General features: G+C 37.1%; 1 protein-coding gene and 1 pseudogene across 1 annotated transcript; one reads left to right on the top strand and one right to left on the bottom strand.

The window, feature by feature from the left end:
• Window positions 1–990: 990 nt before the first annotated feature.
• On the bottom strand, window positions 991–1,691 carry LOC126264573 (uncharacterized; annotated as a pseudogene).
• Window positions 1,692–22,841: 21,150 nt separating this feature from the next.
• Window positions 22,842–23,503, top strand: LOC126264608 (uncharacterized). The gene is made up of 2 exons (XM_049963152.1): window positions 22,842–23,345; window positions 23,413–23,503. Exons 1-2 carry the CDS (start codon window positions 22,897–22,899, stop codon window positions 23,501–23,503), a joined length of 540 nt encoding a protein of 179 aa, XP_049819109.1. The 5' UTR covers window positions 22,842–22,896.
• Window positions 23,504–26,096: the final 2,593 nt, after the last annotated feature.

Raw genomic sequence — 26,096 nt, forward strand, 5'->3', positions numbered from 1 at the left:
ATTTATATTGTGCATCACAATCTTCAAGTTTTGATTCACCACCACGATTTGAACTTTATTTTAAAGCAAGTATGGAGCATGTAGGTAAAGTAAATTGTGTTTCACCTCTTGAATGTTTATAAAGATTTTTTAGAAAAATACTACTTAATAGGATCCCAGGTTCCTATAATCGCGATTATAAATCAGAAACTAAGGCCAAGTTGTCCAATTTCTCAGCTCTCAAGGAAACGTGGAGACACTTAAAACATATATGCACAAACGTAGATGAAAATTTCAACTAAATTAAAAATGATAGAGCTATTAATTATAAATTTCAAGTGAACAAAGATTGCAAATCAGAAAATTGTAAAGTAGAAATCACTTTTTCATGATTTTGTAAATAAATTGTGTTGACATTATTTGAAGTTGTCATCTAGAGATGAGGAATCTAATTAAATTTTGACATAAAATTAGCAAACTTGGAAAGATTGATATCTTATTGTTGTTTGAGGGTAATAATCCAACCAAACGTGATAGAAAAAATTCAGTACCTAGTTGAAATTTGCCGCTCACTAATTCTTGCTTAAAGAATCAATTACGTGAATTATCTTTTGATTTAAATAGGTGAAATATTTAGACATTTACAATAATGGCAACCTACTGTCCTCGTCATCTAATTAGTGACGCGCATGAATGGATTAACGAGATTCCCACTGTCCCTACCCACTATCTAGCGAAACCACTGCCAAGGGAACTGGCTTGGAAAAATTAGCGGGGAAAGGAGACCCTGTTGAGCTTGACTCTAGTCTGGCACTGTAAGGAGACATGAGAGGTGTAGCATAAGTGGGAGATGGCAACATCGCCGGTGAAGTACCACTCGTTTCTTTACTTACTCGGTAAGGCGGAACGCGTGCGCCGTACCTTTAACACAGGTTGCGGCTGTCATGACATTCTAGAACCAAGCACGCAGAGTGGCGTTCCGTTCGCGTGTCACGATTCTTGATCGTTCCATTAACGTTGGGGAGATCGTTCGCGCGGTTTTCTCTCGTTTCGGTCGGTCATGGACTTGGCCGCGTTTCGGTCGCCGTTTAACGCTCCCGTGTGATCCGATTCGAGGACACTGCCAGGCGGGGAGTTTGACTAGGGCGGTACATCTGTCAAAGAATAACGCAGGTGTCCTAAGGCCAGCTCAGCGAGGACAGAAACCTCGCGTAGAGCAAAAGGGCAAAAGCTGGCTTGATCCCGATGTTCAGTACGCATAGGGACTGCGAAAGCACGGCCTATCGATCCTTTTGGCTTGAAGAGTTTTCAGCAAGAGGTGTCAGAAAAGTTACCACAGGGATAATTGGCTTGTGGCGGCCAAGCGTTCATAGCGACGTCGCTTTTTGATCCTTCGATGTCGGCTCTTCCTATCATTGCGAAGCAGAATTCGCCAAGCGTCGGATTGTTCACCCGTAAAAAGGGAACGTGAGCTGGGTTTAGACCGTCGTGAGACAGATTAGTTTTACCCTACTGATGACCGGTCGTTGCGATAGTAATCCTGCTCAGTACGAGAGGAACCGCAGGTTCGGACATCTGGTTCACGCACTCGCTCGAGAGGGCGATGGTGCGAAGCTACCATCCGTGGGATTATGCCTGAACGCCTCTAAGTTCGTATCCTTTCTAGTCAAAGGTGGCAACGATATTTCTTGGAGTTCCGAGAGTCGAAAGGCTCAAAACAATGTGACTTTACCAGGCGGTCGACGTTCGCGTCGGTCGTCGCACGAGCCCCGTTTACCGCGCGCAGCCATCAGTCGACGGCAGGATCTATCTTGCTAAGTTCGACCAGGCTTCTTGGCGGTCTACCATGGGTGTTCAAACATTTCGATGTTGGAACTCGGAATTGTCTGCAGACGACTTACGTACCTGGCGGGGTGTTGTACTCGGTAGAGCAGTTTCCACGCTGCGATCTGTTGAGACTCAGCCCTTTGCTTGGGGATTCGTCTTGTCGGTTAGACGAGACCCCGTATTTGTTAGTTACAGTTTTTCCGTTTCTGTTTTTGTTTTTTTAATAACATAGCAAAACGAGAGAAACAACAACATATATTAGTTAGTTGGTTTTTCGTTTTGCTATGTTATTAAAAACAAAAACAGAAACAGAAAAACTGTAACTAACAAAACACGGGGTCTCATCTAACCGACAAGACGAATCCCCAAGCAAAGGGCTGAGTCTCAACAGATCGCAGCGTGCAGACAATTCCGAGTTCCAACATCGAAATGTTTGAACACCCATGGTAGGCCGCCAAGAAGCCTCGTCGACATTTATTTTCAATCAAAGAAATACTGTCTGTGATTCAGCAGATAATTAACATGTGAATAGAAATTGTTTTTGTTAACATTGTTAACTTTATACTTAAATGCCGATATATATTTTGTTGCTAAGAGAGGTGAGGTATGAAATTGAAAGGAAGATAATTAGCCTGATGTATATATACATAAATTAAATTTTAATTAATTAGTAATTACAAAAATAAACGGACATTTGGGAGTGAGTATTGGATTGAGTGACGTTTTGCAAACATTCATGTTTCAATAGAAACGAAGGAAGTTTGTTTGTCAAATAAAAGAAAATAACAATTATGTTGCTAAGATTACGTCACCTTATAGCATGTCACCCTGTCCAATTATAGGCAAGAGTTATGGTTAATTCAATTAATCCTAATTCGAAATATGTAGTTTAGAAACACGTTGTCGTCTTTCAAGTAAATTTGAATTGATCTTGCATTGTATCAATATTACATCAAGTTGTGGTTCAGTTATATTTTTTGATATAATTCTATTCGTTTGAATCCACAGTGTCAACAAATTGACAGAGCAAAGAAATATCGAGATGAGATGAGTTATACTAAATGGTAGAACTGTTCCGAATCAAATTCATCCTCATATTTCAACCTATACTAAATGACTATAAATGTGATTCCCAAATATTTATATATATTATAACTTTTCAAATAAAACTACTTTGTTGACCTTTAAGTTATGTGGTTAATTTAATATAAGTTTGGTTGTTAATAAATGGTTTCGACCCATTGTCGATTTTTTTAACCTTCAACTATTCAGTGGAGGAACTTAAAAGTTATATGCATCATATTTTTTTAGGAAACACATTTAGTGATTACAGTACAGATTAAAATTTAAGGAAGAATTACTTCGGCACTAATCTAAAATTATAATTGCTATAAACAAGCTTCATTCTCAGATGATAGATGAGTTGAAACCTAGATCCACACTATGGAAACATTTCCATAAAATGAAAGTACCTGCTATATACAGAGATAGATATGTGGAACTTCAACGGGAACTTTCCAGTCCTCAGCCTTTTTGGTAGAACTTTTGAAGACGGTTTCTTGGTAATGCTGTTTTCTTCTTTATTGTGATTTTTTCTTGTACTTTTTTCGGATTTCTTGGATTTCTATTCATATTTCATAGCCTCAGAGAAAATATTTCCCGATGTCGTCAGGTTTTGTCGTGACTCATTTCATCTTCATTTATATGACGGTAATCAGCCTTTCCATGTGAATGTAACTCCTCGTGCCCAACGAATCGTCGAAATACTTTAAAAAAGATATATAAAATTAATATTAAAGATTAATTTTATTACATATACCAATTTTATTTGTTTTTCGTTTAAATTAAATAATTTAATTGTGTGTGTTTTAACATAAAATATGTCATTAATTATAAAAATCTTGAATACAGATGAAATTTATACTTACATTTAAATCCAATTCTTGGGCCACTAGAATCTTTACACCATTTGCTTTTTGCATCGTACTTTAAGATTTCAATCTTAATTTATTCTGAAAACAAATTAATTAGGTATTAATGTGTTGTTTTAAGGAGCGTCATATACATGAAAGTACTTATTCTTTGTTTAGTTCGGAATTCCTGTAAGTAAATTAATGAATTTAGACAAAAATATTCACTAAAAATAACAGTTTGATACGATCTGTTTCATTTCTAGCATTACTATAAACAAGTATTTCTTCTGATTATCATTTCCAATGAGGCAGGGACTCATTAATAAAAGCGAGAATTTTTAACTAATAATTTTGAATTGAAGCGTAGAAGCAACTTCAGAGAGATGTGGTTCGTATGAAATAAAAGTTTGAAATGATTAAAGTTTGGTGGTAAACAAGTAAAGAAAACTTTTAGGTCTACCTGATTTTATGAACAAAATTGAAATTAGTTTATGACAACGAAATTCAAATGTCTACAAATGAATAACGAATTAATAAATAAAACATTGAAATTTGTTTATGGGAACGGAATTCAAATGTCTACAAATGAATAACGAATAGTTAATGTTATAAGCTCTTTAGAGAACAACTTAGGAATCTTAGTTTTTAATTTTTTTACATGTAGATAAAGTAGGAACATATTGTATAAAATTTCATAAGACACAATCAACCAATGATAATTGATAGTTTAAAGTGTAACCCTCAGTACTCATGCAAACACTATACTTACTCATCATTGGTCCAATTCACTCGAGGCAGGTTATGTTAGAATATCTAGACATCGTGTATAACGGTTGTGATGACAACGGAGAATAAAAACAACAGAAGAGCGTAGTTATAGAAACAGAGTTAAGTTGTAAAAGCAGAGTTAGTTGTATACAGCCCACCAATGTTGTAAGATAGTCAACAAGTGTTTTACTGAGTACCTTGCATTATCATTCCACGTCGCCTTGTAAGCAGGCATGTTCTAACTATTAACTTTTGTATTTTGACCTTAATGGAAATAAATACTTCCAGTGCTTCCGTGTCCTTTCGGAGAGCACAGGGGAGCGTTGTCAGGATTTCGAGACCACCTCCATAGGAGTATCCCACTTTGTGGAAGACTCTGCGCTTTGGAGGTGTGGGGTGGCTGGTCGGGAGGAAGGATTGGTGTTAGGGTTAGAAGTAGGAGTACTTCCAGGATTTACCGATGGTATCTGTAGTTTAGCAGACAGCTTAATGCATTACTTACTTTCATTCGTTGTAATTCACCCTCTAGTTCCGAGATTTTAATCTTAACGTCTAGTTTTCGGATACCTCTTGGCACTACGCCGTTTTGCTTCCGAATTAGCTGAGAAATTGAAGATCAAAGATTGCTAGGTTTTTCTTTAGAATAGAAATTAACCAAAGTAAGAAAAGAGTAACACTTAAACAAAAAATATATATTTCAGAGAAATTCAGAATGGTAGATTGCAATCCAATTAAAACACTGTATGACTGCCACTCAAAATTTAACAGAGATTTAAAACCATTCAAAGACCCCACACGATACCGAGAATTAATTGGTACTCTATTGTACTCTAAGGTAACCGATCAAAACTGAGGCTTTACAATAACTAGCTGTGTCGTTGAATGTGGTACCGCTTTCCTTTCTGCCAATAGAACTTGGATTTGGGCCTCCTTTTCCTTTTCTTATTTCTCGGCTCTTGTCTTTTAATAGGAACTTTAATAGGGTCACTAAATAAAAACGAAAATATCACTACCAACACTTTTCTGTAGTTGCTACCGAAACTTGGTTAAATGACGATCGTTACCTCTGCCATTGGTAACGACAGAAAGGTCTCTTATTGTTAGCGACTTTTGTCAATTGTTCAAGGTGCAATAAGGGAATATTGTTGATAGTAACTATTTATGTTTGTGTTGTCCGTCCTTCTTCTGTCTGAATTTAGTTATAATAGTTACCATAATCGAAAGAGAAGAGTTGTTAACGCTAATCCCAAATCTTTATCCCACCAGCCACCCACAATCCTGCAAAGTCTTCCAGATCCAAAACTCAGGAACTCGGTCACCCCCAAGGAGGTGATGTCGAAATTGTCTAACTACGATTCACCCCACCAGTTATGATTCACTGTTCAAATTTATGTATATCGAATTGTATTAAAGTATTTTAAACCAAGTACACTAAGAATTAGAAGAGACTTCTCATAGAGAAGAAACTTTTAAATTGGTTTGGGAAAAACCAGCTCTAATGATTAGCCGTCTCAGATCTCAATTTCGGTTAATATTTTTTGACAGCTCATTGACAATCTTGGCAACCGATCTTTGTGTAATTTCGTTTTGTTTGGTGTTCAATCCTATAATGCTCTTTGGCGAATTACTGAGAGAGGTTATTTCAATTTGCCAAAATATGCGGAAAGTGGGAAGGTCCTAATTATGTGATGTGAATTTATAAGTTTAACAGAATTGAAAAAAAGCAGCTAAAAAAGATGTTTAAGTTTTATTATTATCTTATCAAAGAAAATACATAAAATTTTGATATTTGTTAGGAATAGCAATGTCTAATTAACAATTCACACACTTTTGTCGATGCATATTCTTCAGACAACAAAAGTTTGTTTTACTTTTGATTAATAAACATATCGCCTTCATTGCTGTTGATACCTGAATATGTACAAAATATCATTTGATTTCAAAACTGATCTTGAACAATTATTTGATAACTTCTTACAATTTCGTCATTGGAAAGACAAAAACAACAAAAGAAATAAGTATTTACACTTCGTTAGCTGTTTGTTTCACTTTTTAGCCTTCAATGCAGACACAAATCAAATATTTTTGTTTATATTCAAAAAGTTAATTATAATTTTGTCCAGATTGATGTTTTCAATGAACTCAGAAGTCTTGATTTATCTAGTAATAGAGGTCCTTATGATATTCCTTCTACAGTATTGAATGAATTGTGGATTCTCATTAACAAAGCCTCTAACAATGAAATTTAAAATGTTTTTAAAATCTACTTTATTTCCTAACGTACGTAAAAAATCGTTTGTTATACCTACCTTAAAGGATGGAGGTAGTTTACTTGTTGTTTTCCAAAATTGTCCAAGAAAATCATTTCCAAAATAATTATGCCATAGTTCCAAAATATTATAAATGAGAGTCAACATGAATTTTGCAAATGTAAATCTTCTGCGACCAACCTTCTTATTTATAACCTCTCGACAGTTGGTGCTCTTGAAAATCATTTACAGGTTGATGCTGTTTATACAGACATTTAAAAGGCATTTGATAGAATCTGCTATGATTTATTGTTTGCTAAACTAAATGGGCTGGATTTGACAAGTAATTTTTCCACTGTAAATAATCATAACGATTGTAATGTAAAGTGATTAGTTTTTATAAAAAAATTAATCAACACCATATTCGCAAGTTATACTTTAGATAAAAGATATTAATGTAATGTGTTTGAAATTTAAAAATGAGTAATAGATTGGGCGGTAGTTTTTCTAGAAAAGTTGGTTCGGCTCAAGCTACAATGAATTTGGGTAAATGTAAAAGAAAAGCTGGAGCATATCTTGGTGCTTTTGCCCACACATTAAAGTAGCTTTTTACACAAATACTACTGTAGGATCCCAGGTTCTGCGATGTTTTGTCGTATAAAATAACCTCTTTCCATAATCGGTATCGCGATTATAAGTACAGCAATTAAGAAGAACGAAATACTCTCACATTAGCTGTCAAAATTCCCAGAGTTGTCAAAACGTGCGGACTCCATAGGAACTCGTTAGGAATATTTAAACAATTACAATAATGGCAACTTGATGCCATTATTGTGGAGATGTCGATTACTTGTCCTGAAAGTCACGGAAATCAAATTAGTTGCAGATCTATCGTCGACATACAAAAACTGTCTGTGATTCTGACAGATAATTAACATGTGAAAAGAAATTGTTTTTGTTAGCTTTGTTAACTTTATATTTCCATTAGAATAGATTGCTGCTAAGAGAAGTTCCAACTATTATAATTTAGTTTGAATATGTGATACCGACGACGTGAGGGATGAAATTGAAAACAGGATAACTAGATGTATATACACATAAATAAAATTTTAATTAATTAGTAATTACAAAACTAAACGAACATTTGGGAGTGGGTGTGGGATTGAGTGACATTTTGCGAACTTTCAAGTTTCAATAGCAACGAAGGTATTTTGTTTATCAAATAAAAGAAAATAACATTTATGTTGTTAAGATTACGTTTCTTTGTGACATATGCCAGACGTTAAAATATAAACGAAACATCCAATGTCCAATTAAACCTTATTCGAAATATGTAATTTAGAAAAAAGTTGTCTTCTTTCAAGTAAATTTGATTTGTTTCTTTCATAGTATTAATATTACATCAAATTGTGGTTCAGTTATATTTTTAATATATTTCCATTTGTTTTAATCGAAAGTGTCAACAAATTGACAGAGAAAAGGAATATCGAGATGATTTTTCGATTTGTTATAATAACTTTAATGACAGTGATTCATTTATTTAATGACCACGTTACAAATCACATCTGTGTGTGAAATGATATGGTCAAATGTCACGTGTTGATTACCAGGAAACTTTTGCACAAACAGTCAGGTGAGATTCAATACGATTGTTACTATCTGTGGCTGTACAAAATAATCACAAAATCAAGTAACTAGACGTAAAGACAGCATTTTTATATGGAGAACTTGAACACACCTATTTATGACTTAACAAGAAGGGTTGGATCATGACGAAAACATGGCATGTAAATTGAACAAGTCACTATATGGGTTAAAACAATTCCCTCGCTGCTGGAATGCAAAATTCGACTCTACACCGTAAAGAGTTTTAGTAGTAGTTTTAGTATTTATACGGAACAAATTTTAAACAGATTTGAAATGATTAATGCTAATCCTAATACTGTTCCAGTCGACCCTCACATAAAGTCACAGTGGGAAGATACTACCTCACTTCTGCTGTTCATAATAACACAGCTTGTTCCGTCAAATTTTATTTGGCTACCATCGCAAATAATCTGACTTAGAGACAATAGATTTGTTGCCAGTTTAGGAATACATAATACTTTTGTAAAAAACACCTTTTTGTTTTGACCTTCATCGTCATAATGATCCAACCTCACTTGTACTGAACATTGCACAGATTATACTTTGTTGTCTGCGACTCTGATTTTATGTATGACAGGAGCCGTCATATTTTCAAGCATGTTCTTACGTCTTGTCATGTGTGACGATGCACCGGAAGCCACTTAGCATGGGTCATTTTGGCTGGATGTTGCCTCAAACACAACAGCATATGATGAACTACTTGCTTTTTGTTGAACATTCTTGGTCCTGGATTTGCATTTGAGGACTTTTATGACCTTACTTATTAGTAGAATATGGGGCACTTGAGACAGACAGCGTAGGTGTGACGTCACGACTCCCCCCTCCCCTCCGGCGCCAGTGGGGCACTTGAGACGAACAGCGTAGGAGTGACGTCACGACCCTGTCGGCACGTGCCGCCCATCTGTTTGGGTGGTTGCTGGCCTTTGTCGGCAAGTGAGCACGCGCCACCCCTCTGTTTGGGGCGGTTTGTAGCCTTTGTCGGCATGTGGGCACGCGCCACTCATCTGTTTGTGATGGTTTATAGCCTTTGTCGGTATGTGGGCAAGCGCCACCCTTGTCGTGGGCCACCTCAGACCAAAAGCGAAGGAAGACGCGTATGCGCGCATTTGTTTATTTTTACCTGTTCGTGGGCCACTTCAGACCAAAAGCGTAGAAGTGACGTCACGAGTGTATGAGTCGTGGGCCACCTCAGACCAAAAGGGTAGAAGTGACGTCACGAATGTATGACATGCGCACCTTTCGTGGGCCACTTGAGTCCAAAAGCGAAGGAAGACGCGTATGCGCGCTTTTGTTTATTTTTACCTGTTCGTGGGCCACTTCAGACCAAAAGCGTAGAAGTGACGTCACGAGTGTATGAGTCGTGGGCCACCTCAGACCAAAAGCGTAGAAGTGACGTCACGAGTGTATGACATGCGCACCTTTCGTGGGCCACTTGAGTCCAAAAGCGAAGGAAGACGCGTATGCGCGCATTTGTTTTTGTTTACCTCTTCGTGGGCCACTTCAGACCAAAAGCGTAGAAGTGACGTCACGAGTGTATGAGTCGTGGGCCACCTCAGGCCAAAAACGTCGGAAGACGCAAGAGTGAATGAAAATGCAATTAATTTATAATTAGGATTTTATTATTGTGTATTTATATAATGTATAATTTTTATTATTATTTCGTAACAATTTGAAATGTGGCAAGTGGTTTGGAGTAACCACCAATGAGTTGTTGACCTGTGAATACAAGCAAGTATTTTTCCGGTTCAAACTTCTCGATGTTGGCCTCCAGTACATGGGTCGCTCGATTCGGCAGAAACACTACAGTTTTTTCCAACTCCACCAAGACACTTTTACCGAATGTGCCATTCACTATCCTCATCCCGAGTATCAAATGACCTTCTCCTTCCTGTAGACTGGTCAGCTTGGATATGGGTTTTCTGTTCTGATCGGTTACAGCGTTGATTTGTTGCAAATCCATGTTTCTGTTCACTGCTTAGAGAAATATTCATATAACATACATTTATACAAAAGTTATTAATTATTTGTACTTACCCTGATTAATGATGATGATAGTGATGATGATGGTGATGGTAAAACGAAAGCTGCCTCTGATGGAATGATACCGATGAGAATGAAAATGTAAAAAGTAAAGTTCACCCTCACCCTCCCGACCAATAATCACAAAATAGTGTTGGTGGTGGTGGTAGTAGTAGGCGTGACTTGACAGAGTAAATCCAACTTGTCTGTACAAGTTATCAGATCTCAACTTGAATGAACGACAATGATGCACAATAAAAATGTCATAGTCGTAAATTAAAATGTATGTAAATAAAACAATGAAATAGAGTATACAGTATTTATTTCACAAAATGTATAATATTTTTTACAAATATAATTACTATACTGATAAACCTACAATAATTACAATATAAATTTAATTATTATTAATGTAACATTCGTACATATTCTAACAATTACAAACAATTATCGGTATGAAGAGGAAGAAAAGGAGAGGGGAATGCCGTTGTCAAGATTTCTATTATACTACATATTATACCATTTAACAAAATAATATTTTCAATGTCGCACATGTGTAAAAGTACACAACTGTCTGCTCGATATAAATTTACACAATTAAATATCGGATCGTATGATAAACAAATTTCTTCGGACACTTTTTGAAATGTAACTGATAAACTGCTCATCTCCTCCGGTTGCTCAATTGAAATATTCTGAATAATTCGAATAAAGTTTATCCATTCTTCAATGTCAAAGGACACGTTGGTTTCATCTTCACAGGTGTTCACTATTCTAACTACAGGTGTACAGTCTCTGACAACACTTAATCCACACTCAATTTCATATTGGCAAACATGACTGAATTCGTGGGTGGTGCAAAACAAAAGATGTTTTCCTTTCTGAATCTCTACTTGAAAGTTCCTCCACATGCGATCCAACTCGGCATTGTAATTGATGCCTTGCTCCGCAATATCCACAACTGTTGTTCCACAAGAGTCCGTAAAGTTCATCTCGTTGTCTTTTTCTTTTTTACGTTATCTATTATTGCAATTTTATTCACTATTTAGTCTGCACGGACCGAGTTTTGAAAGTCTACTAAACATACATACACATACACAAGTAACGAAATCTCACCCAACTAACCTCCAGAAAATTGTACAACAGGTCTCGACAGATCTCAACATGTCTCTACAGGTTACTCTACAACGTTATTTTTGTCAATCCATTCTTCTTTCTTATAACCCAACCATTTGACGAGTAATAAATTACCCCGTCTACGTAAAACCTTTTCGATTAGAAACAGGTCAGGGTGTTTTGTCTTTTGCAGTTCTTGTTCATAAAAACCACCATTGATTATGGTACCCTCAAAATCTTTTAATATGTTCGTTCTCGGATTGCTGTGCACCACTTTGAATATCTTGAAAACTTCAGCGGTCCAATTTGGAGTGTATCCCTTTTCAAACACATGTTTTGCTTTGCTAATTCGTACAAAATCACCGACGGAAAATTTTCCCTGTCCCGTCCATATTTTAATGCCAGCATACACATCTCTGTATAAACGTTCTTCATTTTCCTTGTTCACATCCGACGGTCTCATTTTAATTATTCGATGCACTGTATTGTTATAATCCGACACTATTTTAGGAATTACGTCTAGCCACTTGTATTCTCCATTCTGTGAAAAATGTTTATACAATTTCTCCTTTATTGTTCGTATTACACGTTCAGCCATCGCTGCTTTTTTGCTACTAAACGTATTGTAATGATTTATGTTGTGCTGCTTCATCAGTCGCTCGAATGAACTGTTGAAATATTCTGTGCCCTGATCAGTTTGAAGATTTTTCGGTCGTCTGTCCGTCAGTATTTTTACAAATGCTTTTGCCACCTCGGTCCCCGTCTTAGATTTTAATGGTTCCACCCATAAATACTTTGAGAAACAATCAATCACAACCAGTAAGTATTTATAGTTTCTATTGTATTTGGCATACTTGTCCAATATTCCAAGATCCGATTGCCACAAATCATCCAATCCTTTAACAACGGTTTGTCTTCTTGGAAAATTTATACGCATCGGTCGGTGTAGTTCATTTACCAGGTCAATTTTATCGTTGTGGTGTTTGCGATTGTTGTAGTTTTTGTTGTTGTTGCTGCTACCATGTCGAGTCTGTTTAGCCATCTGTCAACTGAAGGGTTTCACTCGCACTTTACTGATTATCTGATTGTGTCGCTGGATCTAATCGGTTCATGAGCTATGATATCCATTCTACAGTTTTATCCAATCTCTCTTTTATAACAATTATTTCGTATTCATGATCCTCAAACCTTTTATCTACATATTCCTTGTTTACAGCGTCGAGAAGGTTCGTGGCTGCCAAGACATTACACAATTTTCGACTTTTACAATCAATATTTCCGTCTCGAGTAAACTCAAAGGGTAGTAAGACGGGTTTGCAATTTTTATGATCCTTATTGCTGAACTCTTTGCGTGAGGACTGTCCGAACTTGTTCAGCCCCATTCTTACACTGATTAAAATGCATTAAATTTTTTAATTTATTATTCAACTCTCTTTTAGTTCTTCAATGATTGAAATAATCTCATTGTCATGTGCGTTATTTCCGGCATGTTTTGACGAAACCAATAGTTTTAGACGTTGTACCAGTTCGTTTACATCATCCCAATAAACGTATTCGATGGGTTTATTCAACGTATTACAGGGTACTCGTCGTTGTTGCCGTCGTCGTTGTTGTTGTTGTTGCTGTCGCTGTATTTCACATCCTCCTCCTCCTCCTCCTCCTCTACTTCCTTCGCCAGTTGATGAGCCCTTGTTTGATTGTTCCATAAGCGGCTTAATCACTTTTCTGTATTTCAGCGTATTCGTGCCTCTTATAGAGCCATTAGGTGCATAATTTCTTCGATGTACATTAGCACACTTTAAAATTTCTAAATACGCTTTTGTATCGTGTCTTGTAAAAAAAACAGGACTTTTTTTAAACAGCAACTCGTAAATGCCTTTTCGTCCGTCGTACGTTCGACCTCCAATTGTAAAACGATCCAGTTCGGTATCGAAATTAATTTCAGAATTTCCAATCAACCATCGCTCCGTTTCTACATCGTACTTTACACCGTACGTTTTATCGACCTCCCTATTTTTAGAGTCATTTAAATACAGGTCCAAGTATGAACGAGTCAAAGGAGTGTAGACGATAGTCGACATGTCGTTTGTGCTATCATATGAACCATCACTGTTACTGTTCTTGGACAAAGTTGATTGTTCCGGATCGTAAAAAATTTCATCTTCAGATTCTAACTGTTTGGAAACGACATCGTTGTCATCGTCGTCGATTTTCTTCAATTGTGGTGGGTCGCTGTACAACTTTTGCTGTGTTGTTGCTGGTGTGGTCTGTTTTGTAGAATTTTTAAATTTGGCCGTCAATTCAGTTAATGGTTTGGTGATTGGGGTAAATAGTTCACCCAACACTGCTTCACTATCCAATTTGTCTTGTTTAAGTAAATGGTATTTTTTTCGTATGTTGCGGGATAATTCATCGATTTTACGCATAACCTGAGTATTGTTTGACGACATTGTCACGACTGTTTCCGTTGTATGTTAAACTTACACTTTTATATATTGATCAAATCCTTTTCGGAAGCGTCCATTGTCCAGAGGAAAATCTTTAATAATCACTAAACAACCATAATTTTCCCTCCAACAGTCGCAGCACAATTCCTTGTCCCATGTCGGGAGACACATGTTCGTTGTACACATACTTTAAATTTTTCTCGTCCTGTCGAAATAGCACAATTACATTGCTGTTGTCGCGAATGAGTTGCTTGGATACACTGGTGTATGTTTGTGCTACAAACATGGCATCGATATTCTTGTGTCTACACATGGAGTAATACTCGCGAATTTTATTCTGTTTTTCACATATAACATCGTCAAATATAAATACCGAATTGCATTTAGCTTCCGACGGTTCAATCAACTCATCCTTGTTACTATACTGAAAATATTCTATTCCTTTGACACGATTTAAAACGGATTCGAGCAGTTTGTACTTTGGCTGATACAGAGTTTTTGAATATACGTAAATATTTTCAAAACGTACTCCGTTCGGATCGTAAATTAAAGCTAGTAATGCATTTGTTTTTCCACAATTTGAAGGTCCAATAAACAGAGCTCTGAATGAGTTGGGTAACAATTCACCATGCCTTCTGTTTCTTACACCTGTTGCTGCTTCGTCATCAAGATAATCTAGATTTTCAATGGGTAACTTTTGACGCTGTTGTATGTACTGCATGATTGGTTTGTCTTACACTGAAGCAGTTTAAAATTTTGACTAGGTATATAAGTATTTTACAAAGGAATAAAACAAAAGATAAATTTACAGCAAAAAAAAATTATTGTTATTTCTTGAGCAACTCTCTTATAATGCCTAACATTTCAATTGTACATATCAAAAGTTTATCGAAACTCTCTGGTTTACATAAAAATTGTAGACAGTGTGATGGATTTATTGCCTCTGAAGAATCGGACATCGAAGATAAGGACGGTGATGATGCGGTAAGGTGTGAAGACAACTCAGCGTCTAAACCCATCAGTTGATTGCTTTCGTACACTGCACGGAATATGTAAAAACATTCACAAGTATCGGGTCCCTCGACAGTCGTTGGATTAGCCCAAATACATGATTCAAAATGTGTACCAGAAGATTCGGTGTAAATCTCGCGCACATTAACAACTTTCTCAATTTTATTTTTATACAATTCAAGTCTATTGATTTTTTCCCGATCTATACACGTTTGAATAAATTCTTCAATTTTTTCTAAGGTGTACTTGATGATCGGTGACAGCGACGGCGTCGATGACGACGACGACGACGACGAAGAGCTCGGTACCGATGACATTTCGAAACTAAACGTTAAATATAGACGGTTAATTAATTTATAGAAATTCATTACAAATACGGAAATATGAAAATATAATTTAGGTGTAGGGTTTATGTGTTACGACTCTGTGTCGAACCGCTAATGATAAACTGATCTGTCCCTATTTAGGATTGTTTATAATCATTAGGCAAACATTAAAATAGTTTTCTCACAAAATATTTTTGCCACCCAACATGTGGTTGCAATCTTATCAAGCACAACAGGTTGAAGGGTATTTACTGTGTCGAACCCATAATGATAAACTGCTCTGCCCTATTTAGGATTGTTTATAATCATTAGGCAAACATTAAAATAGTTTTCTCACAAAATATTTTTGACACCCAACATGTGGTTGCAATCTTGTCAACCACAACAGGTTGAAGGATGTTTACTGTGTCGAACCAATAATGATAAACTGCTCTGCTCTATTTAGGATTGTTTATAATCATTAGGCAAACATTAAAATAGTTTTCTCACAAAATATTTTTCCCACCCAACATGTGGTTGCAATCTTATCAACCACAACAGGTTGAAGGGTGTTTACTGTGTCGAACCAATAATGATAAACTGCTCTGCCATATTTAGGATTGTTTATAATCATTAGGCAAACATTAAAATAGTTTTCTCACAAAATATTTTTCCCACCCCAACATGTGGTTGCAATCTTATCAACCACAACAGGTTGAAGGATGTTTACTGTGTCGAACCAATAATGATAAACTGCTCTACCCTATTTAGGATTGTTTATAATCATTAGGCAAACATTAAAATAGTTTTCCCACCCCAACATGTGGTTGCAATCTTATCAACCACAACAGGTTGAAGGGTGTTTACTGTGTCGAACCAATAATGATAAACTGCTCTGCCATATTTAGGATTATTTATAATCATTAGGCAAACATTAAAATAGTTTTCTCACAAAATATTTTTGCCACCCAACATGTGGTTGCAATCTTATCAACCACAACAGGTTGAAGGATGTTTACGACCCTGTGTCGAATCGATAATGATAAACTGCTGTCATTTTTAGGATTTTTTTTTATTATGATATTTTTACTACTCGTATACACAATTAATTTTACAATACATTTCTTGGTGTAATTATTCTAACTACAGGTTTATATTTTAAATTTCTAAATCTAAACGGATTTTCGAAAACATCCCGCCAGCAATTCATTGCAACAATACTTTCACATTCCTTGTTCTTGTTGATGTTGCTGTTGTTGTTGTTGTTGTCCGCCGGTACGTCGACGTCGACAGACTTGTTGGATTCCATGCGTTTGCTAGTGTTGTGGACGTTGTGGTGTTTACACAATGAAATATTTTCTCGTTCTATTCACATTGTGATGCCGATATCCAACTTATATTTAAGTCACAGTGCGTACAATTTCACTTAGCGGTAGATACTCCAAAACACAATCGTGCACGATTACGCAATATGCCTTTGTTTTCTGGGGAAATGCGACCCTCGATTCAATTTCCAATTTAACATCTATAGTACCCAGTTTCAGTGCTGTATTTCTTTTGGAGCAATCAATAACAAATATGGTATTATCCTTAAACGTTGAATAATCGAGTAGAGGTTGCTTTGCTTGGGATGCATCATGTTTGAAATTGTTAAAAAACTGAGTATAGTTGTAATGTGATTCGGTATAACTGTGTTTGGCAAAATTCAAACCCTGTCGTTCAGCTGGATAATATTCACCGTTCAACACGACCCGTACTTCCGAGGCGTGCATATTATCAAAGACGGTCGTATCAACCGAATCATTTTCTCTTTTGTCCGATTGAAAAGCAACAATTACAAATCGTGGACTCTCCACAGCTGTACATGTTTTCACACCCCAAATTTCCTTCGTTGATCCAGTTGCTAATTGTGGCAGTTCATGATATTCCCATCTTCTGAATGGTAAAAGTATAGGTTTATCATTTTTTATCGAATCCAACAATTTTATTTTCAGCATGTCATTTGGAGCAACAATGGGTGCTTTTAGACAAATGTTGGTCATTTTGATGATACCTGAGGTGGGTGCTGTATCTTTCAAGGATTTACACACAATAGCATCTAGATCGCTTCGAGCTCTGACCAATCTTAAGGTGTGTTTACCAAATTGAGCTAGTTTATAGTCGATAAATAGACCAAACAGATGATGCAGTGGTATTCTTAAAACAAACGTTGACTTGTTCTTGGTCGTAACTAGATTGTTTGGGTAACACCATCCTGCCGTACTCAAAATATTGCTATCCATTTGATTGTAACAAAGATATCCTCTAATTGTGGAGACGATTCCCGGTGTACGAACAGAGTCCACTTCTTTTCCGTTTAGTTCGTAAGTGATATTGTCAAACATAAATGCACCAGCATTGTTGACCAGTGAAACTTCACCTTCACCTCCATCTCTTCTCAGCTCCCCTTCAATCACAATTGCCGCCTCGTGCATCAGTACCCAGGAATCCCTCTGGTTTATGGAGATTTCAATAACGTCATTATTATTGAACGATTTTATGTATGGGTAATAGGTGCGAGTTTCCATTTTTTGAATTGTTTCGTCGTACCGTGGTTTGCGGTAGACCTCGAACACCTGATTGTACGACGACATTGTAACCCAGTGATTGTAAAAACAATACGTTGTCTAGAGTCAAACGTTGCTTCGGCCTGCGCTTCTGCTTCTGCTTCTGTTTCTTCTTTTGCTGTTGATAATTAAGCTGATTCACACACGATGACGGTTTTTCATATACTGATGGATTTGTACTGTTGTTGTCCGAATTATAGTAATCGAAAGTCAAACCCATTTTACGTGAGCTTTTTCAATTCCAATCGGATAATAATTTCCTCCCCTCGGACATTAACAGGTTCAAAATTTTGATCCAAAATCTGCAGTGAAATGTTTGAAATTTGATTTCTGTTCACTACGGGGAGATAGATAATATGTCTTGGCGTTTCGTCAATCGCGTAGCCAGGGTTGCTGTCCAATGCAAATTCGTAGATGGTGTGTGTCGGTCTGTCCTTGTAAAACGCACCCGTGGTAATGTTACAGTCGATATGTAATGTTTTCACCTTTACTATATCCACAGGTAAGTCAGATTCGTAAAGTGTTCCTGTTTCTAGAAGTTTTGCCGAAAAACCCAACAATTTCCCAACAGAAGACGGTCTGCTGAAGTCAATTGCAAGTGTTTCGCTATATATTTCGCACTTGAGGGTGTTATGGTTAGGTTTTATCGATAAAATCTTTCCTTCTGCTAACTCATCTTCAATGGAATCTTGAATAATTCTCTTTCGTAAATATTTTTCAATATCACTTATTTCATATGCACCCTCGGGGATTTCTATATATCCGATACGATTGACTATGTTCCGGTAGTTAAACGTATTACAATTTGAATCAATATTCGGAATACTGTTGTACGAATGAAATCCAATTAAGGCGAGCCCGTACTGTACTTCGGGATCCAACTGAATAGGATTTACAATATCGATATTTAATATGTGGCTGGTACTTGTAAGAGTAAATATATATGACATTGCTCTCACAACGTTTCAAATAAGACTGAGTAATAGTTTAGCTCACTGCTTATTTAACACAAAATAATAGAAAACGCAACAACAATAATAACAACAACAACAGCAATTGTGGTTGTGTGTGTGCGTGTGTGCGTGCGTGTGTGTGTGTGTGTGTGTGTGTGTCATCAAATAAAACTCAATTAAAATTAATGATTTTTCTTTATTATTATTATTATTATAGTATGACAAAGTATTCATTGTTTTATATTGTATAAAAATTTCAAGCAGTAACGACCACAGGATGACTCATTAAACTTCTGCTCAGGGTGTACATTGTAATAAATTTGACAATTTTTTCCCATGTATCGAATTATCTCCAACGGTGGTCGTAAATCCCCAAAACTATCATAATACTTGACTTGATTTCCTCTCTTTGCGTAACAAACCCAGTGAGTTCCGTAATTTGTTGAATCGTCCAGGTTCACGACGGCACTTTCGTTTTTCTTAGGATACAAAGGTAGAGCGTCACGCATAAAAACACCTCTAAAATAGGGTATTTTCAATTGTTTGGCAAATTTGATTATTTCATGATCGTAGAGTGCTCGTGCGGGCACTCTTATCGGTAGTTTTTTGGAATTTTTTCCAAGAACAAACCGTACCCTTTTGGGTTTTTTCGTAAGTACAATCCACTACCCTTTTTTCCTATTTGCTCCATGCGTTGATTGTGTCGTTTCTGTTCATCTAGATTCTTCTTTGCATTTTTCGTGTCGACTATTGTTTTTGCCACACCGGCAGCACCACCCATTAATGCTCCAAGACTTGATAAACCAGCGAGAATTGGCAGTAATGGCAGAATTCCTCCTTGTTTCGAACTAAACGGAATTGTTCTAGGTATCTTCACGTTTTTTCGACCCCCAATTTGTTTAGTGTTGACTTTGGCTATTTTTATTGCCGCTGCAGCGATTTTTCGTAGTGACTTGCTACCTGGTTTTATGTCGACCGATTTTAAAATCTTTTTATCGATTTTGTCGACAATGTCTTTCTTGAATGAAATTTTTGATTGGTGTTGTGTACGATGACCCATTCCGAGCTTCCTTTTTATCTTCATTCCCGTTGTTACAAGCCACGCGGCTGCTTTTTCACCCAAATTAGCGTTCTTGGATTTTACACGGTTCCACGCCTCGTTTTCCAAAACAAAGTCGGCCTTGTGTCTATCCTGCAACGATTTATTTTCCTCATAGGCAATGTCGTGTCGTTTACAGGCTTTGTCCAACTCGTTGATACCTGTATCACCTCTCGCTAGTCGTTTTTTCAATTTTGTACCAGGCCCACAGTACTGATAAAATGGTAGATGTAATTCAAACGGTAAGTTGTCAATAACAGAGTTTAATAAACCATTACCGCGATACTCAATGACCAACATTGAAATGAAATGTCAGCACTCTGTACATCATATTTATCACCGATGTTTTCAAACAGTGTGGTAATTGAAAAAACATTCAAATTTATTTGTAACGTATATTTTTAATATTAAATTTTTTTCTCAATACAATATATATATATATATATATATATATATATATATATATATATAAAATATTATTCACTCCCACCAATTAGATAAAAAGAAACCACCACCACCTAATGAAGTGAAAAAATCACCACCCTAGAAGAAACGCCCCCACATTCGAAATGTAATGGTAGGGATGGTGGTGGTACAGGGTCTTATATTTAGAGTCTTCCGCTCAGATTTTCATATTCTTACATCAACCATCAGTTTATTAACACTGTTGACGGTTATTTGAAAGAATAGCTCTGTTGATCATCCTCACGAATATTTTTGTTCGTATTTTTTATTTTATTTTTAGACTTCTACTTCACCTTTTTATTCTGCTATCATGGGTAAGTTGTTTTTATTTATTTTTTATTTATTAATTTATTTGTGTTTATTACAGAAAACAACGCATTCCACTTTGTGAATGATAATGATGATAATAATCTTGAATCTTCAGACATCATTTTCTACGTTATAGATGAACTTGGCTTGACACCAAACAATGGTAAATTGATTTATAAATATATATGTACACAAATTATTTATATATTTATTAATTTATTCATATTTTTTTTCCAAAAGATGAATCCTCCGTTGTAGATAATGACGATGAGTCCTATAACATGAGTTTACACATAATAGATGAGATTGAATCGCAAGAACAACAACAACAACAACAACAACAACAACAACAACAACAACAACAACAACAACAACAACAACCACAACAACAACAAGCATTTCAAGTTGTAGACGATGTTGAACAATCGACTGGCCGTTTTAACCTAATCCAGCGAGCTGTTTCCTTTAAAATTAACCCCGTTCCGGAGAACATTCATCCAGCGAATTGGATACGCAAAGGAATAACCTCAATTGTTCAACATTCATTGGAGGGACTCAATCCGGAGGATCGCGTCGGGTTTTCGTTTTCTGGTAGTGAACTTGTTCGCGGTGAAGCCTGGGCACGCTTCAAACCAAGGCATTCAGTGTCCGCCGATGAGGTGCTCGATTTGGTGCAATCAGTATACCAATCTAATTCGGCTGGTGTGAACACTGAAACTTTTCAGATAAAAGTGACGGTTATTAAGATGCCGGTGGGTATGGGGCGTGCCCAGAAAACAAAATATAATAGTTTCGAAGAAGAATGTGCTGCAAGAAGAGGTATTATTGTTATAAAAAATTCTGATAACCTTTGCCTGCCACGGGCACTTGTAGTGTTAATCGCGAAACTGACTAGTGATCCACAATTCGTACAGGTTCGCCGGGACATTGGACAACTACAAGGAATACGAGCTATGGAACTGTGCCAGAGAGCGGGTGTTGATATTCCCGCGGAGGGTGCCGGGATTCAGGAGTTACAAGCATTCCAAAGGGTTTTATCCGAATACAGAATTACAGTGTTCAAGTACGGTGCCGGTGGACGAGAGGTGATTTTTAAAGGACAAAGTGAAGGACCAACCCTTAATTTACTACTCCACAAAGAACATTACAACGCGATTGTATCGTTAACCTCTGCGTTTTCCTGTGATTACTACTGCGAAGAATGTAATCTTCCCTACAATACACGCGTCAACCATCGTTGCAGTGGGATTTGTCCGTGCTGTCGTGAATCACCACGGTGCGAGGATGAGGAGAAAATAGAGTGTGTGGATTGTCATCGTCACTTCAGGAGCCGGAAATGTTTGGAAAATCATCTACGGATTAAGAAGACATCCAACGTGTGTGCCGACTTGCGAATGTGTGAATAGTGCTCTAAAACGGTCGATGGAAAACGTAAGCATGTGTGTGGTGAAATTTTTTGAAAAGTCTGTAAAAACACCATCCGATAAATCAACAGTGTTATATTCAGTCAAACACAAAGGAACCCAGCCTTACCGATTTTTTATTCATTTTTTGCGATTTGGAAATACGACAGGAAACCATCCAGACCGACGGCAGTGCAGTGCATGAAATCACATTGTGTGTATTTAAATTGTCCGCCACACCGGTACAGGTCAAGAACACATAGTAGGAAGAGGACTCAAAGTTGACAGATTTAATGAGGAGCAGCGGAAGGTTTACGAGTTTCAAATTTCACCGAGATTGGAGGAGATAAAATGGATACCATGCGAAATCGTTACGGGGCTACCACCATTAAAACGACTCGACTTTGCAACCTAGGATTTTAAGTTATCGAAAAGTGGGAATGTAACTTCCGCATCTTATTAAAACAGTGTTGTGAAGTGCGTGATTTTGTGGAAAACGTGTTGGCAACATCACCATTGAATCCTCGTGATGGTTTTTATGGAGGACGAACCGGAAACACTGTTACATATTACAAATGCAACAAGGGTGAGCGCCTCAAATACATCGACGTATGCTCACTGTACCCGTTCTTGCGCAAGTAGGGCCGATTTCCTATAGGACACTCTACAATTCATATAGGATCTGCAGCCCGGGACATTGATTTATCCACCGTAGATGGCATGGTGAAATGTAAAATTTTACCACCCACGTAACTGTACCAACCCGTTCTCCCCGTCAGGATGAAGGGAAAGTTAATGTTCGCCCTTTGCAACAGCTGTAGTGAAAGTTCGCAACAACATGAGTGTTGCCATATGGAGGAAGAGCGGTCGTTCACCGGGACGTGGGTCATTGTAGAAGTACTTAAAGCTTGGGAAAAAGGCTACAGGATAGTGGAAGTGTTTGAAGTGTGGTCTTACGAAACGCGTCAGTACAACCATGCGGCGGGCCAGCTGGGTTTTTTCACAGAAATGATTAATAAATTCATCAAAATTAAACAGGAAGCTGAAAAAGTGAAACTAACACTGGAACGCATCGAAAATAACCCTGGTCTTCGATCCCTCGCCAAACTAATGTTGAATTCGTTCTGGGGAAAGTTTGGACTGTGCGAAAACCAGCCCCAAACAACCATCGTCAACGATCCTCAGGAGTGCTTTGATCTCCTTGCGCATCCGTCGAAGAACAAACTGTTGTAATCAACTACATAAATTACCATTGAATAATTAATATTGTATATGTATGTTTTCTGTTTACTTTAGAAACACGGTTTTTGCACCAATCAACGACTGGGATTCGAAAGCAACAACGAAAGAAAGAACTTTTTCACCTCTTTTCCATGTATCGAAATAACAAAATGTATAATAAATTGTAATATAAATGTACAATAATAAATTGTAATATAAATGTACAATAATAATAACAAATTGTTAACTTATTGATATGTTTTTGTTTTTAATATGTAATAAATCATAATTATAAATTAATTGCATTTTCATTCACTCTTGCGTCTTCCTACGTTTTTGGCCTGAGGTGGCCCACGACTCATACACTCGTGACGTCACTTCTACGCTTTTGGTCTGAAGTGGCCCACGAAAGGTGCGCATATCATACACTCGTGACGTCACACCTACGCTTTTGGTCTGAGGTGGCCCACGACAAGGGTGGCGCTTGCCCACATACCGACAAAGGCTATAAACCATCACAAACAGATGAGTGGCGCGTGCCCACATGCCGACAAAGGCTACAAACCGCCCCAAACAGAGGGGTGGCGCGTGCTCACTTGCCGACAAAGGCCAGCAACCACCCAAACAGATGGGCGGCACGTGCCGACAGGGTAGAGACGTCACTCCTACGCTGTTCGTCTCAAGTGCCCCACTGGCGCCGGAGGGGAGGGGGGAGTCGTGACGTCACGCCTACGCTGTCTGTCTCAAGTGCCCCATATTCTACTCTTATTACAAGTGTAGCACCCTTACTTACTTTGTTTCTTGTGGTTGGTATTGTTGACTGAGAATACTGTTGAGTCACTTTCAGGTTGTTTAACATCTTGTGATAGTTTTGATTTCACAGAAATTGAAGTTATCTTCATGCCGGAGCTTACAATAGCAATAATCATAGGTTGATAGGAGGACTCTAGTAGACCGGAGAGTAGCAATGTAACTAGCCATTCATCGTCAACTGCGAAACCGATGTTTCTGAGCTTGTGAGCAGTACACATAATTTTGCTCACATATTTCTCTACGTTTTGACATACAGTAAGTGAAGTATTATAGAGATCACGCAGCAGCCCATCACAGCGTGTCAACAAAGAGTCATCAAATACTTATGAAAACGTATCCCATACTTCTTTTGCAGTACTACTCTCTTGCATGTGCACGTAATTTATTTAGTCAACTAGTAAATTTATCTTAGTTTTTGCCTTTGTGTCTCGTTTTGTGTCCACAATGACACATGTGGTGGGGTCTATGCAGTTCCACAACTCCTCTTGCTGTAGGTATGTTTTTAGAGCAAATCGCCATGTTACGTAATTATCTCGGCCGGTTAACTTTTCAATTAATGCCAATTGATTGTTTGCTGACAATTTAAGAACCCTTATTCCAGATGTTACGAGAAAACACTTTTCAATTGTCGTATTGACGTTTTAGGTTAACTTCATTACTTTTCTCAGTAAGTAAGCCATTCTGGGCTTCCCTGGGCTTTTCTGGCTCCATAACCTGTTAATTTTTCTTAAAAGAATTTATTATTTCAGAAGAAAAACTTATATTTAAGAATTTAGTGTTAAAATTACAACTTAACTGTCTACAGGCGCACAATTCAAATTACAATTTTAACAGTTTATGTGTAGTTTCAGTACACTCCTACAGGTCATCACAACAGTTACAATTGGATTCCCAAGAGGAAATGAAACATTATTTGTTTTAAGATGTGTTATAATTTTTCATTCTTTATAATAGCCTAAGCTACATTGCGCTGTAAATTGAGAAGAATGCTTCAGGTAAACTACTTTTGTTTAACAAGACAGCATTAAATTAACTGAGGAATGCATATTATCGGATTTTGTAAGCTGGGTCAGCTCGTTGATTAATATTTATGTGATCCCATTTTCCGCACATTTTGGCAGACTGAAATATCCTCTTTCTGTAATTCGCCAAAGAGCACTATAGGATCGGACACCAATCAAAACAAAATTACACAAAGATCAGTTGTCAAGATTGTCAGTGAGTTGTCAAAAAATACGAGCCGAAACTGAGACTGAGACTTCTAGCCATTAGCGCTACCAAATAATTCCATTCAATTAGAAACGTTAAATAATTACTTTAATAACAAGGAGTTTATTTTCTATGAGAAGGCTCTTCTAATTCTTAGGGCACTTAGTCTAAAATACTTTAATACAATTCAATATACATAAATTTCAACACTGAACCATAAATGGTGGGGTGCGTCGTAGTTACACAATTTCGACATCACCTCCTTGGGGGTGACCGAGTTCCAAGAAGTTTTCTGAGTTTTGGAGCTGGGAGACTTTGCAGGATTAGGGGTGGCTAGTTGGGACAAAGATTTGGGATTAGCGTTAGGAGTAGGGGTACCATCAGAGTTTACCGATAGTATCCCTAGTTTAGACGACAAAGCTGTGTAAGCACTCTTTCACTCTCTGTATCTCACCTTCTAGTTCCAAAATTTTATTCCTAAGGAAATCGGGTACCTCTGGAAACGTCAGCAGACTTTTGGGGTTTATTGAGTTTTTCACTTAGCTTTTCTTTTTTCCGGACCCTACACATAGTTTATTGGTTTAGTAACCGAGGTTCCAAGCCAAATTAACAACTCTTCTCTTTCGATTATGGTAACTATTATAACTAAATTCAGACAAAAGAAGGACGAAGAACTCAAAATAAAATTGTAATTTCCAACAATATTCCCTGGTTGCTACCCACACTTTGAACAATTG

Source organism: Aethina tumida, chromosome 1, assembly GCF_024364675.1.
Source record: "Aethina tumida isolate Nest 87 chromosome 1, icAetTumi1.1, whole genome shotgun sequence".
In the NCBI taxonomy this organism is placed as follows: Eukaryota; Metazoa; Arthropoda; class Insecta; order Coleoptera; family Nitidulidae; genus Aethina; species Aethina tumida.

Bases quoted from the DNA above. Each gene is read 5' to 3' on its own strand.
- LOC126264608 (XM_049963152.1), top strand. From the start codon at position 22,897: ATGAAGGGAAAGTTAATGTTCGCCCTTTGCAACAGCTGTAGTGAAAGT. The intron at 23,346-23,412 runs GTAATCAACTAC...TGTTTACTTTAG, and splicing joins CCGTCGAAGAACAAACTGTT to AAACACGGTTTTTGCACCAA.